Source organism: Callionymus lyra, chromosome 7, assembly GCF_982586985.1.
Source record: "Callionymus lyra chromosome 7, fCalLyr1.hap1.1, whole genome shotgun sequence".
Taxonomy (NCBI): Eukaryota; Metazoa; Chordata; class Actinopteri; order Syngnathiformes; family Callionymidae; genus Callionymus; species Callionymus lyra.
The window spans coordinates 18,181,158-18,198,338 of record NC_141824.1 but is presented as its reverse complement, the minus strand read 5'-3'; the positions used below and the strand labels follow the sequence as shown (position 1 = coordinate 18,198,338).

The 17,181-nt window shown below is 41.1% G+C and overlaps 2 protein-coding genes across 5 annotated transcripts in view; both read left to right on the top strand.

Annotated features, from left to right (window-relative positions):
* Positions 1-2,957, top strand: part of aplp2 (amyloid beta precursor like protein 2) — a 63,515-nt gene extending 60,558 nt beyond the window's left edge. For 2 of the 4 annotated variants that reach the window (XM_087795061.1, XM_087795060.1), the window contains 3 exons: positions 204-281; positions 539-694; positions 1,745-2,957. In XM_087795061.1, coding sequence (XP_087651187.1) covers positions 204-281; positions 539-694; positions 1,745-1,846 — 336 coding nt within the window. In that variant the 3' untranslated portion in view covers positions 1,847-2,957. The remainder of the gene's footprint in view (positions 1-203; positions 282-538; positions 695-1,744) is intronic. The other 2 variants (XM_087795063.1, XM_087795062.1) reach the window with 1 other exon arrangement.
* A 1,774-nt stretch (positions 2,958-4,731) lies between these two features.
* st14a (ST14 transmembrane serine protease matriptase a) lies at positions 4,732-16,440 on the top strand. Its single transcript, XM_087795791.1, has 19 exons — positions 4,732-4,890; positions 8,570-8,729; positions 9,536-9,666; positions 9,732-9,802; positions 10,097-10,260; positions 10,339-10,374; positions 10,553-10,787; positions 11,094-11,236; positions 11,795-11,898; positions 11,960-12,060; positions 12,120-12,256; positions 12,338-12,442; positions 12,980-13,087; positions 13,155-13,268; positions 13,333-13,455; positions 13,529-13,712; positions 14,465-14,736; positions 14,881-15,017; positions 16,025-16,440. The coding sequence occupies exons 1-19, from the start codon at positions 4,849-4,851 to the stop codon at positions 16,181-16,183; spliced, it is 2,526 nt and encodes an 841-aa protein (XP_087651917.1). The 5' UTR covers positions 4,732-4,848; the 3' UTR covers positions 16,184-16,440.
* The last annotated feature ends 741 nt before the right edge of the window (positions 16,441-17,181 follow it).

Genomic DNA, 17,181 nt, shown 5'->3' with positions numbered 1-17,181 from the left:
TGCAAATGAACTTTTTTAACTCGTTAAATATTATATTCAGTTTAGAAGACTCGTCAGCCATGAACGGGTCAAAGTCACCCTCTAGACAATCTTCAACCGACGGCCTGTCAACGACACACACTCTCACTCTCACACTCACACACACACACTCACACACACACACAGTCGGTAAGTGTAACCTGGACCCCCGTCTGTGTTGACAGGTGATTGATGAGTCTCTGGATGTTAAAGAAGTGGTTTACAGTGCGGAGAGAGTCCGCGTTGTACACGAGGAAGAGCTGGTGAGTACAGCAGTGCCCCCCTGTGGCCTCTCCACGAAATGACAACATGATAAGTCACCCTCGAGCTCAGCTGCGGTTTGATCCTGCATGAAAGCATGTTTGTTCTTTGAATGTGTCACCGACACCTGTGATGACAACATGTGATAAGTTTTGTGTCGTACGTGAAGATTGTGTGTACCAGTGTGTGTGTGTGTTGATAATGTTTAAAATCTCTTTTCCTCTCTAATGTTGCGTTTCCTGCTCTCCCGGGCGCTCAGGAGGCCTTCCGCCCTCTCAGGGAGGACTTCAGCTTCGGCAGCAGCGCTCTCATTGGCTTGCTGGTGATCGCCATCGCCATAGCAACAGTAATTGTGATCAGCCTGGTGCTGCTGAGGAAGAGACAGTACGGCACCATCAGTCACGGAATCGTGGAGGTGAGTGAAGAAGAAGAAGCTCTTCAAACAGGAGTTTTGAATGGAACGGTTGTTAAAGAAGACGATGATGTTAACATAGTTAAAAGAGAGCAAATTGTCAGAGAACAAAGGAGACCCAGGAGCGGAAGACGATGCACTAACAACGTTAAATGATCAAATATACAATTTGTTTTAAAAACATAGTCTACCCTTATAAGAAAGTCCACAAGATGGCGGCACAATACATCCAAATAATCTCGAATAAGGGAGTCCAGATCGTTAGCCAGACACAGAACCACTAAAGAAAAAGATCAAGAGAAAGTTAATAATCAAAATAAAACGTACTGTATCACGTAATTAGAGGCGTTGTCATTCAAAGACAAAAAGTCAAAGAGTCCTGAAAATCACAAATCTAATAGGTCAAGCTCTGTAAAAAGGGATCGGTCATACCAGGCAGGACTGTAAAACGAGCTGACGCCCGCCTGTGGAAAGTCTTGCGTATAAGAAGGAAGGATGATTGCCAGTATCCACCTGTCTGCTATCACATATGTTCCAGATGTAATTTGACAAAAAAAAAGTTTTTTTATTGTATTTTATTTCATTTTTTAAATACTTGTATTCAAAATTTTAACTTCAAATTATTTTGAGGATCAAAAAATACTCAAGATTGAAGAAAGAACAAATGAAAATAAAAGTAAAACTGTAGAACTTGCTAAGTTACATTAAGAGCTGTACCTGTAATGAATAATTTTAAGATATGTGTCTGACCTTGAACTCTGACCTCATAATTGCAGTTATATGGCCGAATGTGACCCCCGGTTCCTCCACAATTTTTGAACAACTTCATACTTAAAAACTTAATGACAAAGAATCCCTACAATCTTACATCATTTTCAATCCACCTACTGAGATCTGACATTCACACTGTATCATGACGCCTCTTCAACTGTTTCATGAAACCTTCAAAATAAAAGGGTATTTAGTCGTGACAAATTTGTCGTCGTAAACCACTTTAAAGCCGGTTTAATGTCTCCAGCTGCTCAATGACATCAGTGTTCCATCCTCCCTCAGGTGGACCCCATGCTGTCACCAGAGGAGCGTCACCTCAACAAGATGCAGAACCACGGCTACGAGAACCCCACCTACAAATACCTGGAGCAGATGCAGATCTAACCAGGAGCACCGGGCGGGGGGACGGAGGACAGCAGCAGAGGGGGAACATACTACTGACCAATAACACATGATGCTTTTGTTCAAATGGTTTGCGAGCATCTCAAATCTTCTACTGGTTTTTTGGTGCAACGATCCTGAATAACGCTTCTACTACTACTCTTCATGTTTTTATTTTAAAGGTGTCGAGGAAAAAAACACTTCTGTAATTACCAATCGATCAAGATGTAAAACTTTCTTCAGGTGTTTTTATTCGCTTTTTTGCTAACGGAAGCTAAATCTAAGTGTTTTTACAGCAAAACCATCTTTTTCTCCTCTTGAGACGGCTTGTATATGAAGGTTCTTTGTACGACTCGGATGTACAGCGGAAGCAGAGATGAGTACAAATCATGATTTATTTGTAACAATGGTTTAAATATATATATATAAATATAATAGATGTTTTTACTCCTCATTTCTGGAGCGAGAACGGACTTAAAAGATGTTTGTTTGAGAGCGGCGAGGGAGCGTGTGCACAGGTCGCCAGCTGGAAAAAAAACGAATCCAGATTATCGTTTTTGTCGTCGAGTATTCGCAAGACAGGAAGACGCTCACCGCCATCCTAACTCTGACGCTCATAAACAATTAGTTCGACCACGCTGACGTCTCTGCGGTGAATCGGTTTTTTGAGGAGCTGGCGGTCTGTGTTCGACACAAAGTGAACGACTGGTTTGTAAAGAAAAAAAAAAAAAAGCTTGTGTGTTTTCTCTAGAGAAAGTGAAGAATCCTCTCTCGTATCGTCTTTGCCTGTATAGTCGCAATCATGGCGTCGTCTCTCCTGGACGCCCATCTGTGGTGCGTGTTGTTCTCCTATGAAAATGATACACATATAAATATATATTTTCAGTTGTGTTTTTCTAATTTTCTTTCCCGTGACAGTATCTCTGTATGTGACTGTCTCACTATGCACCGATCGGCTTCAATCTCGTGACTGCCTGCTTGATTTTCGGGGGGAGGGGACGAATATAATCTGCTTATTAGTGATTTAATAAAAAAAACAATAAAATGAGTGACAGTGGAAAGAGATTTATGGTTGCAGGAGGAAACACGTCAATAAAAAAAAACACGACCTCCATCTACATGTGTACTGTCGTCAATCTTTACTGTGTGGTCCGTGTCGCTGGAAAATGTCTTGGAGATATTTTGCCTTTGTTACAACAACATGAAGAGTTTTCAAAATAAAATGCCAAACCTTATATTAAGAAAACTTAAATATTCTATCACAAAGTGACAGAAGATGATATCATTCAAACACTAGCAGGAGCCAAGGTCATAAGCAGTTTGATCTGATTTGTTTGTACTTTTTTCGTTGTTTTATAGTAGTGAATTTAACATACCACCCCGAAACACATGATTAACAGTATGACTGTAGTACTAAAGGTCAATTAATGTGTTGATTTAAGTGTGTCTTAAATAGATGTTGGACTCTATTGTACTCATTAGTATGTGTCTGTTTTTAAAACTCTCTTTTCATTGAAGTATTTACATTAGAAAATGTGCTTAAGCCCCGCCCAATGAAAACTCTTCTGGAGATTAAATCTTGTTTAACATGACCACGGCCACTCCTCTGTGATTGGTCAAGCTTCAAGGTGTGTCACTATGTGTCATCAATCCTCAAAGTCCCCACCACCAAGTGACTGGTAGTATGACCAACAAATAAAGCAGGGTGTGATTACAACTTGCTGGATAACGACTGAAGCCATTATTACGCCATAATGGACTCCGCTCTCGTAACCTCTTGTTCGCTAAGATTTTGGACTTCATAAAGTAATAAGTTCAAAACATGGTCGTGATGAGGGACTTACTGCATCTTGGAGAGGACAACTTTAACGTTTGAAGCATGAGAGTGAGTCAGGAGAATAAGGTTTTCAAATGAGTTACCCTTTAACTGAAGGATAGTTCAAGTGAATGCTATACTTGCTAGTGGCTAACAATCCTAGCTGACGTCAAGTGAAACCCCACTTTGTATACGTTTAACATTTGAATTTTTAAAATCAACAAATACAAAACTATATATATATATATATATATATATATATATATATATAGTTTTGTGTTTGTTTTGTATTAAAAAATTCAATATATATATTATATCAAATGAGACATTCTTATGACAGAAAACCAAAATTGTATTTTATACATTGTTGTGAAATTACAACACGTGACTAGCTCATAATAATCAAAAGGTATATAAATTGGTTTAATACAAATATATGGAAATATAAACAGAATTAAACATCTCAACATATATAAGGAATATACTAATATACTTATATATTAAACATTGCATTGATTTTAGTTAAACAATTAGTTAAAACATAACGTATATTTGAAACATATTGGTTTAAATAAAGTAAGATAACAATAGTTGTTTATCTTCCTTAGTTTCTTGTTTTGTCTGAAAGAGTCGGAATGTTTAACATTTCGACATCCTTATTGTAAATGAGTCAATCACGCCCCGCTGGTTTCTTCTCTCTCTCTCTAAAAAAAAGTTTATTTTCCGCCAGGTAAAAATACACCTGCGTGACGTCACGTGCCGGCGGGGTTTCTCCAATTTCCAGAGCAGAAACTGAGGTGAATCAGCGCGTGAGTCATCGTCGCGTGTGCCTCTTTCTCAACAAACAAAAAATGATTTAATCCACATAAACATCTCAAACATATTTTCTCTACATTAATCTGAGTCATGAGTTCAAACAAAGTCCCTTCAATGTTTTTTTTTTAATTCCTTGTTCGTCAAAAGTGTGACGAAAGGTTCGCGCAGGTAAACAGGAAGTGGGTTCAGGTGTGCTCTGACAGGTACACTCCCTTCCACAGAAACCTGACTTCCGGCTTCATTTGGTTTCGTTGCTTCCACTGCAGAGGTCGACTCGTCCAGACGTCCGTGGATTCTTCTTATTCTTCTTCTGTCCAGACGCGACAGGTGGAGCAGCTCAGGTGTTCTTCTTCTTCTTCTACGCTCCCCGCTGATGGACTACATGGACAGCGGACTCAAGTACACACCCAAGGCTGTGAGTTATTTCTGTTTATTTCACTTGTATCCAAGTGTCCACCTGCGGACAGGAAGTAGCTGCTGCTGCAGAAGAAACCTGCGTCAAAATTAGGTCAAACGCGATAAGGTGGTTTATCTCGCGTGGAGAATGTTATTTGCGCAGGATTTGACTTTCTTTAGACAAACACTTGGAAATAGGATAAAGAATCGTTTTAAACTTATCTAAACTAAACGCGGTTTGAACGCTATCATCGGAAACGGAAAATATTCAGTGTAATGCTAATGTTTAAATAGCTTGGTTAGCATGCTAATATTTACAGTTTCCACTCAAACGCACTTAAAACGTAATAATTCGATTTAAAATTGTACATTAAGGGTTAAAAATAAATGTTCTACAAATGTTTTCACTTTTTATTTCTGTATTCCTAATACATAGACAAGTTTTTAATGTTAAAACTAGTCTTGTCACAATGCTAATATTTCATGATTTAGCTCAAGGTAGTTAGCATTTTCAGTAGTAGCATTTTCAGTGTTAAAAGTATACATTTAAAAATACATTAACGAAAAAAACGGACCTGCTTTACTAGTTGCCTGATGATATCGCCCTTTAAACTCTTATTTCTTTTTAATGTGATCCACACGATTAAGAAGTTTAAACTTCGGTAATTGAAATCGTATAAATCTTGCCCACTTGTGTTGTTTTAATATTTGGTTTTAAATATAACTTATTGTAATGTTTGAGTTGTTGTGTTGAAGCATTTAATATCGAAACCAAAAGATCCTTTTCGATAGTGTTAGACTAGCTAATAGTTGACTAGCAAACTCACAATAAGAAAAAAAGGAATATATATATAATCATTGTATTTTTACCGCTAACCGTTTATTATTAAATCTGTCAATTATCGGTGGCATAGTAAAAAAGACGAACATTTGTATCTTCAAAACTGTGCTGTAGTTGTGTTAGGTCAGATATTATTGTAACAAGCCTCTTAACCATGCTATCCTCAGGAGAGGTGCGCACACAATACGGAGTGTCTGTAAATATAGGCTTATCTGATCTCTCACCCATTAAACTGCTACAACCAGTTTGGAAGGTAAACATGAAGAATCCAAGCACGAGGAGGAGTTGAGAAGGAAAGTTTAAAACATTTTGTTTATTTTGTTCAGATTGAAAATGTCTTCCTTGGATAAAGGTGTCGATCATTCATCCATCAGATACTCGGAGTAGAGCTCTCAATTGATCTCTAGAGATACTTTATTTTTGCTCAGCTATACTTTACCCATGTTTTACGATGACCTATTTAACTACTTGAACCTTGCTGTTGTGACAACATTTCTCCCATGTTGGTGAAAACTCAATGATTCCTAGCAAAAGATGCCTTTAGCAACGACGAAATGGAAAGAAAATCGTTAAGTGAATTAAAGAAGCAAACTATGAAAATTATGTTAGTACATTAATGAAAGAAACGCGTGTCAAACCCTTATATACAGTAATTTTAATCTATTCAAACATGATGTGGAAACCCAGCAGGGTTTTTCGAGACGTTGCTTAAGACAACGATGATGATGATGTAAACACATCCGTCGGTGGACCAGCACCCCTGTTCACTCCCTTCACCGGCTTGAATCATCTTTAGGGTCACAGTCCCATTGTGGACACTTGAATTCCTTTACTTTGTCCTGACTTGTTCTCTTCTTCAGGGGGCTTAGATTGTGGTGATTGTTGTGCTACACATCAGCTATATTGTAGACACGGTAGTGAAAGTTTTAAAGAGACACGTTTAGTAGTTCATGTAAACCTGGTAGACTCATTTTTATGTTGCCTTCTGTTTATTGTTTAGAAAGTTATGAAAACATTTTTGGAAGTTTTGAATGAGTTGTAAAGGTTAGGAAGCCATTACATGGTCAACATCGTAAATCTTCTTTCTGAATTTGTCTCTGGCTGTTGCTCTGCAAAACGACTTGAAAACGGATCAACAGATTTTCAAGAAAAAAAAAACAGAAGTGCCAAACCATTTTTGTGATAGTTTGCATTGTTTTTTTCATGGCCATGCTATGACTTTGCTGTGACTCTGGTCAACGTTGGAGTCCCGGAGGCTTCATTCTGTTGAAGCTTCTGATTGAAGATTCAATGGAAGGTCATCTCAAAGATTTGACAGTTTATCCAATAAAACTAACTCGACAGTTACTCCATATTGTTATGTTGTTTCTGTCAATACTCTAACTCATGACAGTCTGAGGTTATTTGACCAAGTTTTTCAGGAACAAGAACCGGTCCGGACCAGTTCACTAGACTTGAAGTTTAGGTACAAAACTATGCCTGTGTTACACACACTTTTATAAACACACCAGTGCATTTATTGCGTGTTTCAGAGCCTCATTGTCGAGCCAGCTGTTGCGGTTTTGAAACTAAAAAAGTGGTGTCAGAAGTGGGATGCTCATGAGGCCATCAGAAACGGATCGATTTATTAAATTATAGTCGGTCCTTGAAGTGTTGTGATGAAGGAATTCAAAATATTTTACATGGCCACGGGTCAACAAAGATGGATGAAAATGTTGAACAGAAGAAAAGACTTATTTTCGACAAAAAAAGTGCCCTCCTTTATATCGCAAAAATATTATATATTGCATTTCTGAGGGGGATCTTGGTATATATAGGAATGGGTAAAGGTGTAGGTAAACTGAGTTAAACTGAACACCTTTGTATTTCGAGCAAATTTAGGTGATATGTTTTTAAAAATAAAACCCAGGGAGCTCATAGATCCTCTGAAGGATCGCATGGACCACAGAGGTCCCAGAGAGTGGAGACCATTTTGAATTAATGACTTCAATCCTCCTCCTTTAAATTAACTACAGAGAGAGGATAGGAAAAAAAAAAATCTATTTCTACCATCACAAAATATTTTTCCAACAAAGTCCCATTTATGGATGAATTGGGTCAAAATCCTGGTCTGACCAAAAAGGAACTTTTGGTTGAAGTAGCAGGTCAAATGTATATTAAAAAAACGTCCTAGCAGCGATTTTTAGGCTGTTTTCCAAGTCATGATTACAGGTCGTGTCGTTGCCAGGTTTGTGTTCTAGCAGGTTTGACCAGATTTTGCTGCTGAAACCTTTGTGCTTCCCCCACCTTTTGCCGACTGTAGACAACAACCAACGCTCTCACCAACACTTCCCTCTTCACTTCAGACACAAACTCATTTACAGATTTAAAACTTTCCTATATTTAGTCCAGAAATCAAGGTGCAGTTTATTTTTAGTGAGTACTGCAAAGTTGTTGCTTTGACCTGGCTCTGTGGGTTTGTACTCACTGAAGCATTCCTAAATACACAAGTATCAACTTGTTGTCTGCTGCTGTCACTCATGATTATGCAATGAACCCTGCAACAAATCCTGCTTTTACGCTCTTGATTTTAAGCAGAAAGGAAACCGACGATTTACTTTGGATTATTCGAAAAAGAAAGTCGTCCAAAAGTGTGGTTGCAAGAAAGAATAACGATAGTCTAGTGGATCATTCATCAGACGTCATAAAGACATCTAAACCAACAATATGTCAATATAATTATGAATATTTTCATTGTGTACAGTATTAGTTTTCATTCAGTCAAATCTAATTTAGTTCTATTATAAATTGCACATATGGGCTGTGGTCATGTTGTTTTGTCTCACTTGTGTAAATGCATGGTCTGTGCATCCTCCAGGGCAAGGACTGGGACTCGTCGGTACAGTTCCTTCCCGCCTCGGACAACAAGAAGCTAGAGAAGAAAAAAGGTCCGGGGAAGATCGGAGCTGTGATCGGAGTGCTGATCTTCGCCGCCGTCGTGGCTCTGATGGCTGGACTGCTGGTTTGGCACTTCCACTGTGAGTGTGTTGACATGCCATTGTTGTATGTGTGTGTGGATTTATTATAATGTAATGTTAATACCAATGATTTGTTTATTTGGAATAGACGGACACATTAAATGTACTGTTTTGAAAGCTTTCGCCAGATGAAATTTAGGATAAAATTGAAAGGTTTTTATTTCATCTTATTTTGATCTGCATCGGCTTCCTGTGTCTTTCACACTTCACTCATTTTCTACTCACTCTCATGTCGACTACGGGTTGGTTTTATTTTCAGAGTAATCTGTTCCTTTTAAGCCTGTTTTAGCAGAAGTTTAAACAATAACATGCCACACTACCAGGAAGTACTTGGTGGTTTATATCCCAAGCGATTCAAGTAGAAGGAAGCGATGGCGATATTTATTCAGTAGCATGTTATTCTTTAAGGTGGTCTCAATACAAGAGGGACGTTACAGACCAGCAGTATTGAGGTATTTAGATGTTTTTAAGTTTGTCTTTTTGGAGGAATATGAAGATGAAGACAACTGAGCTCCAGTCGCTACATTGTAATGAACAAACATTTTTGTATAAACTCCAAAAAGGAACCGATTACTCGGAAAATAATCTTAACCCTTAGTCGTCATGATCACTTAAAGAACATTTTACTGGTTTATAAATACTAAAACATCAACATTCAAACCCTCTAGGAATAAATGACAAATTAAAGACCAGAGTAAGAATAAAAAGATGGAAAAGCGTTTTAGTTATCACGGCCCTTACCTGTGGATGCGACTGAGTAAAGGGCCTCCTGTTCACTAATGGTATAAATATTTGTCACGCCTCAGATCGTAAAGATGTGCGCACCAAGCAGCTGTTCAGCGGCTCCATGCGCATCACCAACCAAGGCTTCGTGGACGCTTACGAGGATTCGAACAGCACGGAGTTCAAAGCGCTGGCGAAGCAGGTGACGGCGCAGGTGAGTTCAACGCAACATCCACCTGCAGACGCCACTTGACTTGAACGGCTGTTTCCCCCGTCCAGCTTAAAGTGCTGTACAGCAAGAGTCCACAGCTCGCCAAGTACTACGTGGGCTCGTCGGTTCAGGCATTCAGGTCAGTCTGATCCCTTTTGCATATGCTCATGTTACATAGGGCGGTTCATTGAACGCATCATATACAAGCTCTTGAATTGGTTACTGTTGTTCAAGGCCAGCGTACACTGCTAAGGAAGTCGACCGGAAACATGCTCTGTACTTGCTACGCTTCCATCAATGGCCTTTTTTTTATTACTAAATGCCATTTAAAGAAACAGTGCATTTGAAAAAAAGCTTATAAAATGGACCAGACACACAAAGTGTTGCTTTCATAGGCCGACCCGTGAACCGTTGTTGTGTCTTTGTGTGTCAGTGAAGGCAGCGTCATCGCCTACTACCTGTCAGAGTTCAGTGTCCCGTCCGGCCAGGAGACGGCGGTGACCAACGCCATGTCTGACATGGACAAGCTGGTGGACAAATTCCAGCGTAGCTTCAGGAAAGGAAACTCGCTGGTGATGGAGGACGTCACGTCCTCGGGTAAGAAAAGGAAACCCGCAGCCAGATGAAGGTCATGTTTGTTGCACTCACTGTGTTGTGTTTGTCTCGTCATCACAGCCGTGGACCAGCGTCTGGTGTCTTCCTCGTTCAGCAGTAAGTCTTCACTTCTTCTGTGAAGTCAATAGTTTTACATGATTGAAAATACTTCATATAATCTTCAGTCTTTGATATTAGTAATATTTAATCTAATAGTTGTTGTGACAGAAATGTCAAATATTAAAGCTGAACATTTAATCCTATAAATCCGTCTTAAATGCGTGGTCTTCTTCAGGGTTCTTCAGGTACGCCGAACACACCAGACAGAACCACCTGGGTCAGATCCAGTCGCCCGGCTTCCCCAACCGTCCGTACGAGCCCAACACCTTCGTCCAGTGGCAGCTCAGGGCCGACCCCGGCTACGTCATCAAGCTGGACTTCGACACCATGAACCTGGAGGAGAACTGCAAGAACGACTTTGTCAAGATCTACGACTCTCTGGTCGCCATCGAGAGCAGGGTCCTTCACGAGTGAGTGTGACCTTCACACTCGTTTATTTGAATTTATTTTAATATCGTCACCACTGGTGATGAGTTCTGGTCCTGTTTTTGCTGCCACGATCACTAGCAATGATATTTCAAATGCTAAAAATGCTACAGTAAATGCCACAAAACAAATTTACAGGAAAACACCTTTACTTTATAAACTCCTTCAAGAAAACGATTACAAAAACTTTCTGTCACAATGCGAACAAACCCAAATGATGGAAAACCATCAGAGCATGATTGTAAAAACAAATCTGCGGTCATTAAGAATCAACATTTTCTTCTTCGCAGGCTCTGTGGTTATTACTCTCCCAGCGAACCTCTGACTTTTCTGTCGTCACGCAACGTCATGCTGGTCACCATGGCAACCAACGACCGACTGAACTACCCTGGTTTTCGGGCTCAAATCTCACAAGTTCCACGAGCAACTAGAGGTTAGTCTGATGGTGTCGGAGGTCGTACAGTCAAGACTTATTGTTCTAATGGCGCTGATGGAATTCTGTTTGTTTTGAAAATTTCAAACGTTGAAAATTTGAATTAAAAAAGAAAGTTTCTTTAAGCATTGAATGTTTTGAATTAAATAGTTTCAATGTTTTTGCACATAGTTTGATACTATAATTGCAAATGTATGTATTAATTTGTAGCATTCTAAATCCAATATTACATTTTGTATAAATTGTACAAACATATCTATATTTAATTTAAAAGGCCATGAATTAAAAAAAACAATTTCTTTGGGGAAAATTATTTTTTCAGTTAATCAAACTCCATTTGTAAAATAATAAAGATAATAATTTTATTCAGTTATTAATAAGAATATTTCAACTTTCAGTTCAAATTATTGAATTGAATTATTCCAAAAATAAAACTATGCTTAAAAAAAAAAAGATTACATTTTCATTTTAAATATTAAACACAACCATCCAATATTCTGATGGCGCTGATAAACTTCCATATCAAGCTGATGCTGATGATTTAATGGTTTGTTTCAGCCTCGGCTTGTGGAGGACAACTTTCTGGCGACAAAGGAAAGTTTTCATCCCCAAACTTCCCCAACTACTACCCTCCCAACATCAGGTGTGAGTGGACCATCAAGGTGAGAGTCCCTGTGTTTAGACTGACAGCTGGACACAGATACTAAAACGTGTGATACTTAGGTTTCAGCTGGAAAGGCGGTGAAGGTGACGTTCAAAAGGTTTCTGCTGCCCGTCCTGGACGAGCGCTGCCGCAAGGATTACGTGGAGATCAAGGGGAAGAGGTGAGGATTTGCTTAGGTGCGAGTCTGGACGAGAGTCTCACCAAGTGTGTGTGTTCCAGGATCTGTGGAGAAAAGCCTGACCGGACCGAGACGGAGACCAGCAGCAGCAACACCATGGAGGTGCTGTTTGTGTCCGACGCCTCCTACGTGGATCAAGGGTTCGAAGCCGAGTACGAAGCCATCGACGTCAAGAACCGTGAGAAGCAGCAGCAGCAGCAGGACACACACCTGGACATGTTGACGTCACTCACCTGGTTATTTTAATTTTTATTGACAGCGTGTCCGGGGCAGTTCCAGTGCGGGAACCAGCGCTGCATCAAAACCAGCCTCAGGTGCGACGGCTGGAACGACTGTGGAGACATGACCGACGAGCTCAAGTGCAGTAAGTTCAGTTTGACATGTATTCGTAAGGACACACTTGGTGATCGTGAATTTAATTTTTTTCACAATACCATATCGATGTATTCTACAGTACCTAATAGATATATATAGATATATATATCTATATATATATATATATATATATTATTTACAATTAACATTAAATTCCTTGCGTCATTTTCGTCCTTCGCAACTAAATGAGTCCATTCCCCTATGATCTTAGCAATGACTGAGGACAAGAGGATACAGTCAACTCCAGCAGCCTTTAAAGCTGATGTTATGACGTATTTTGGTTTCTAAACAAATAAAAGTAGCTACGAATTTGTCAAGAGTTGTCATCTGTAAATTTCGCATCACCAGAGTCAAGTACTCGAACGATACTACAAATCCTACATCTTGTTTCTACAGTATTACAATGTATAGTATATCGTGATGCGTATCGCAGATACTCGCCCATAATATGCTTGCGCTATAAATGCCTTATTCTTGTGACAATGGTGGAGAAGGCTATGACAACATGAACCCTTCTTTCCTCCAGCGTGTAAGAGCACAGACGTCACGTGTAGAAACGGACTCTGTAAACCCGCCTTCTGGAAATGCGACAACGTGGACGACTGCGGCGACGGAACGGACGAGCTAAACTGCGGTAAGAACTTTGACCGATCGACCGACCGACCCCTTCAAACGTGGCGTCTAAGAGTGTCGATCTACAGGCTGCAACTCCGGTCAGATCAAGTGTATGAACGAGAAATGCGTCTCCGAGAAGAGTCGCTGCGACGGACGGGACGACTGCGGAGATGGATCCGACGAGCTGGACTGTGGAAGAAGTGAGTCCGACCCGCTTTATTCAAGTCGTCAATGATGTAACCCGTCCGTGTGCGCCCCCCACAGGCACCGGTGTGGCCTGCACCGATCTGACTTACAAATGTAAAAACAACAAGTGCATCAACAAAGTCAACCCCGAGTGCGACGGAGACCAGGACTGTGAGGACGGATCAGACGAGAACGACTGCGGTATGTGCCGTCTACGCATGCATGTGTGTGTCACGTGACTTCCTGTCTTTGATGTTGACTTTCTCCTCGTCAGACTGTGGGCAGAGTAAGTTCAAGACGTCACGAATCGTGGGCGGTCAGGACTCCGAACCGGGAGAGTTTCCCTGGCAGGTCAGCCTGCAGGTCAAGAGCTTCGGGCACGTGTGCGGCGCCTCCATCATCGGCCCTAAGTGGCTGGTCACGGCTGCCCACTGCGTGCAGGACGACGGCAAAACAAGGTTAATGTCTACGTTGAACTGGCTGCGTTTACTTGTGAAAGTGCCAACATTAGGGCTTTGACGGTTGAATAACGAATTACAAATTTATTTTCAATAAGATTTACAGTTTAAAACGGGCGTTTTTGATGAGCTACTGTATTTCAGGGGCACCTAAAGTACTTGAATTTCTTGAAAATCGACACCACGACTTAGATCAGTTGCATCACCCACATCGCAGCTTAAAGATTTGACAAACTATAATATTTATCTAGAATTATTTTGGTAATCTGCTGGATGATTAAAGGAAAAATAGTCAAAACTGATTCCAATAATCAACGTCAAAAGTTTAATCAAGTCAGACTTTATTCAGCCAATTGTACCATTTTGTCAGTCAGAAATTTCAAAGGTTAGAAGACTGGACTTTAGTGGACAGCAGGGGGCGCTCACACCACACGTTTGCAATCTCTCCAATTTGACATGGGTCATCCTTTGCACCAGGTCATCCTTTCATCCAAACATTTTCCACAGATGTCCTGAGGGTCATGAAGCTTCTCTAAATGTGAAAGAATATTTGTTTAAATTAAAGAAAAGGTAGAAGTATATTGCAGTGACTCAAGATCAGAGCGTTTCTCAGAGGCTCAGTGATGCAGGAGAGACCCGCGGTAGAACCTGAGGATGATGATGACGATTTAACTTCATCTTACGTACCAGACTTTCAAATGTTTTTAAAACTGCGGGTGTCAACGCTGAGGTCGTTTTCTCCGGTCCTGAAGGTTCTCGCAGCCGCAGACGTGGCAGGCTCAGATGGGTCTGCACACCCAGAAGGCGGTGGGCAAGACCGTGGTGACGAGGAACCTGAGGCGGATCATCCCTCACCCCAACTACAACGAGTACACCTTCGACAACGACATCGCCCTGATGGAGCTGGACAGTCCGGTCACCTTCACCGACTACATCCAGCCCATCTGCCTGCCGGCACAGCAGCACGTCTTCCCCGCCGGGAACACGGTCTGGATCACCGGCTGGGGCGCCACGAGGGAGGGAGGTGAGGGCTCGAGAAGAAAAACCCCAATATATAGTGTTAAAAAATGTACACATTCCTGTGAACGTTTCCTCGTACTGTTTGTGTCATGTGACGACCAAGAGCCAATCGGAACAGGTGGTTTAACGCCCGGACTCTTGTCCTCAGGGTTCGCCGCCACGGTCATGCAGAAGGCTCAAGTCCGGATCATAAACCACACCGTGTGCGACAAACTGATGGGAGGTCAGATCACGTCCAGGATGTTGTGCGCCGGCGTGCTGAGCGGAGGAGTCGACGCCTGTCAGGTGAGTCCACCATTCATAGCGGCAGAATAGATCGACCCGTTTTTAGTTTCTACTGTTGATGCCAATGATTTTGTACTTTTATCATGTATCCATAATGTTTTTAGCTATTTACTACTTCTTGTGACTTGATGGAAACATTTCTTTTTTTTTTTTGTATTATTTTATTTAGATTTTTCAGAGAACAAGACAAAACGCACAAACAAGAAAAATACAAAACAAAACAGAAACCACATCACCCCCCCTCAAAAAAGACAAAATAAAAGAAACGGCACTTACAAAACAATATTTGGCAATCCAGTCAAACACTTGCATATTGTACACAAAAGAAAAATATAACATTTTAGGAGTCCATTCTTTGCCGAAATATAGTCCAAGAAAGGCTGCCATATCCGTCGAAACTCTTCGCTTTTCCTGTCCGTTCATAGCGGATCGCCTCCATATAAAGAGTCTTTGAAAGTTCCATGAGCCACATATCAAAACTAGGAGGTACTTCTTTGTTCCAACACCTGAAGAATAACTTTTTTCGCTAAAACCATTCCAAACAAAATCGCCTTTGTCTCAGAATCATTTAAACGCTCCAGTTGTTGTGAGCAGCCCAAAATGGCTGTCCCGGGATCAGGAGCCAAATTTCTCCCCAAAACTGCAGAATAAGTGAGCTAAAGTTCTCACTGATTGTTTGCATTTGATGCATATTGGGGATTTGGATGGATAAAAGGAGTGTAGTTTTTCTCTGGAGTAATGAAGTCTGTTTATGACCTTGAATTGCATCAATTGGTGCCTGGAATTTATTGAACAAGTGTAGATTTTTTATTCAGGCAAGTTTTTAGCCATTTACTACATCTTGTATCTTGATGAAAACATTTCCACTTCAGCCACAAGTTTCCACTTAATTCCGTCAGTTTCTATTCATCATCTTCAACGTCATTCATATGTTGCTTGAAGACTTGACTATGAAGTGCATGTTTTGCCTGAGACCCGGTGCAGTAACGAGACCCGCTTTCCTTCAGGGGGACTCGGGCGGTCCCCTGTCCAGTCCCGGCAAGGGCCACATGTTCCTGGCCGGGGTGGTGAGCTGGGGCGACGGCTGCGCTCGCAGGAACAAGCCGGGCATCTACACGACCACCACCAAGTTCCGCGGCTGGATCAAAGAGAAGACCGGACTGTAGGAGGAGAGACTAGGGGGCGCTCACGCCCACAGACTTTTGCTGCACAGCTGTGATGTACAGACTTTAGTTTTAGTGCCAGTGATGGAGGACCCCGGCTGTTACACGTGAAGCAACCTGACAGACTCTGAGGCGTGTGACCCACACCAGGCCCCGGTTCGCCCACTCTGGAGTTCCTGTTGACGATGTTGGTTTTTAAATGTCTCCTTTTAAACTGTAAATGAATTTTATAGGTTTTTAATAAAATATTTCTTATATAATCACGCTGGTCTTTAATTTAAGTTTTTCTAGTAATGAGTAATTAAACTTGATGAAATTCCTTCAATAATCCACAACCATGTCGACACCTGTTGAGTTAAAAAAAGTAGTGACTAATTTGGTCACAAGTTTTATGAAGTCATCACTGTAGATCAGTCACCAGACTGGACTCTGTACACTCACCCCTTTTGCAATCTGTTCTGGGTCTGCCCGAGGTCCTCCTCCTTGCTAACATTTGTCATCCTGAGCTGCTACAAATCCAACCAGTGAAGCACAGTTGAACCAGGTGATCTGGAGACTAATCAGTTGATAGTCAGGTGCTGCTTGCTCAAGACTAGTGATGATCTGAAGCTTCATGAAGCAGTGTCATGTTGTTTAGGTCAGTAGGTGGCACCATCAGTTAAAGTGATGTTTCATTAGAACAGTTCAAAACAAAGAAATAGTGCAGAGACCGCCATCTAGTGGACTCTAAAAATGACTGCTTCATGAAGCTTCATCAGACCATCACTACTCAAGACACCCGATTGGTTCCACTATGTGCTTGACTAAAACAAAGACCTGGACCATCTCAGCCCTTCTCTGGACCAGTTTGACACCCCGTGCTAGAGCTTCAAGGAAAATATTGAATACAGTTTAGTAAAACGGTTGTCGATGACCTCACAAGCTCAGTCACCCAGACGTTACTCTGCAGAACCACTGCCTCCATTAAGAGTCAATCGTCAGGATGTCAACTGGACTGATGA

Excerpts from the sequence above, each read along its gene's own strand:
- st14a (XM_087795791.1), top strand. The coding sequence starts at position 4,849 with ATGGACTACATGGACAGCGGACTCAAGTACACACCCAAGGCT. Across the intron at positions 12,257-12,337 it reads AGCCATCGACGTCAAGAACC|CGTGTCCGGGGCAGTTCCAG; the intron begins GTGAGAAGCAGC and ends TTTTATTGACAG. Across the intron at positions 13,456-13,528 it reads ATCAGACGAGAACGACTGCG|ACTGTGGGCAGAGTAAGTTC; the intron begins GTATGTGCCGTC and ends TCTCCTCGTCAG.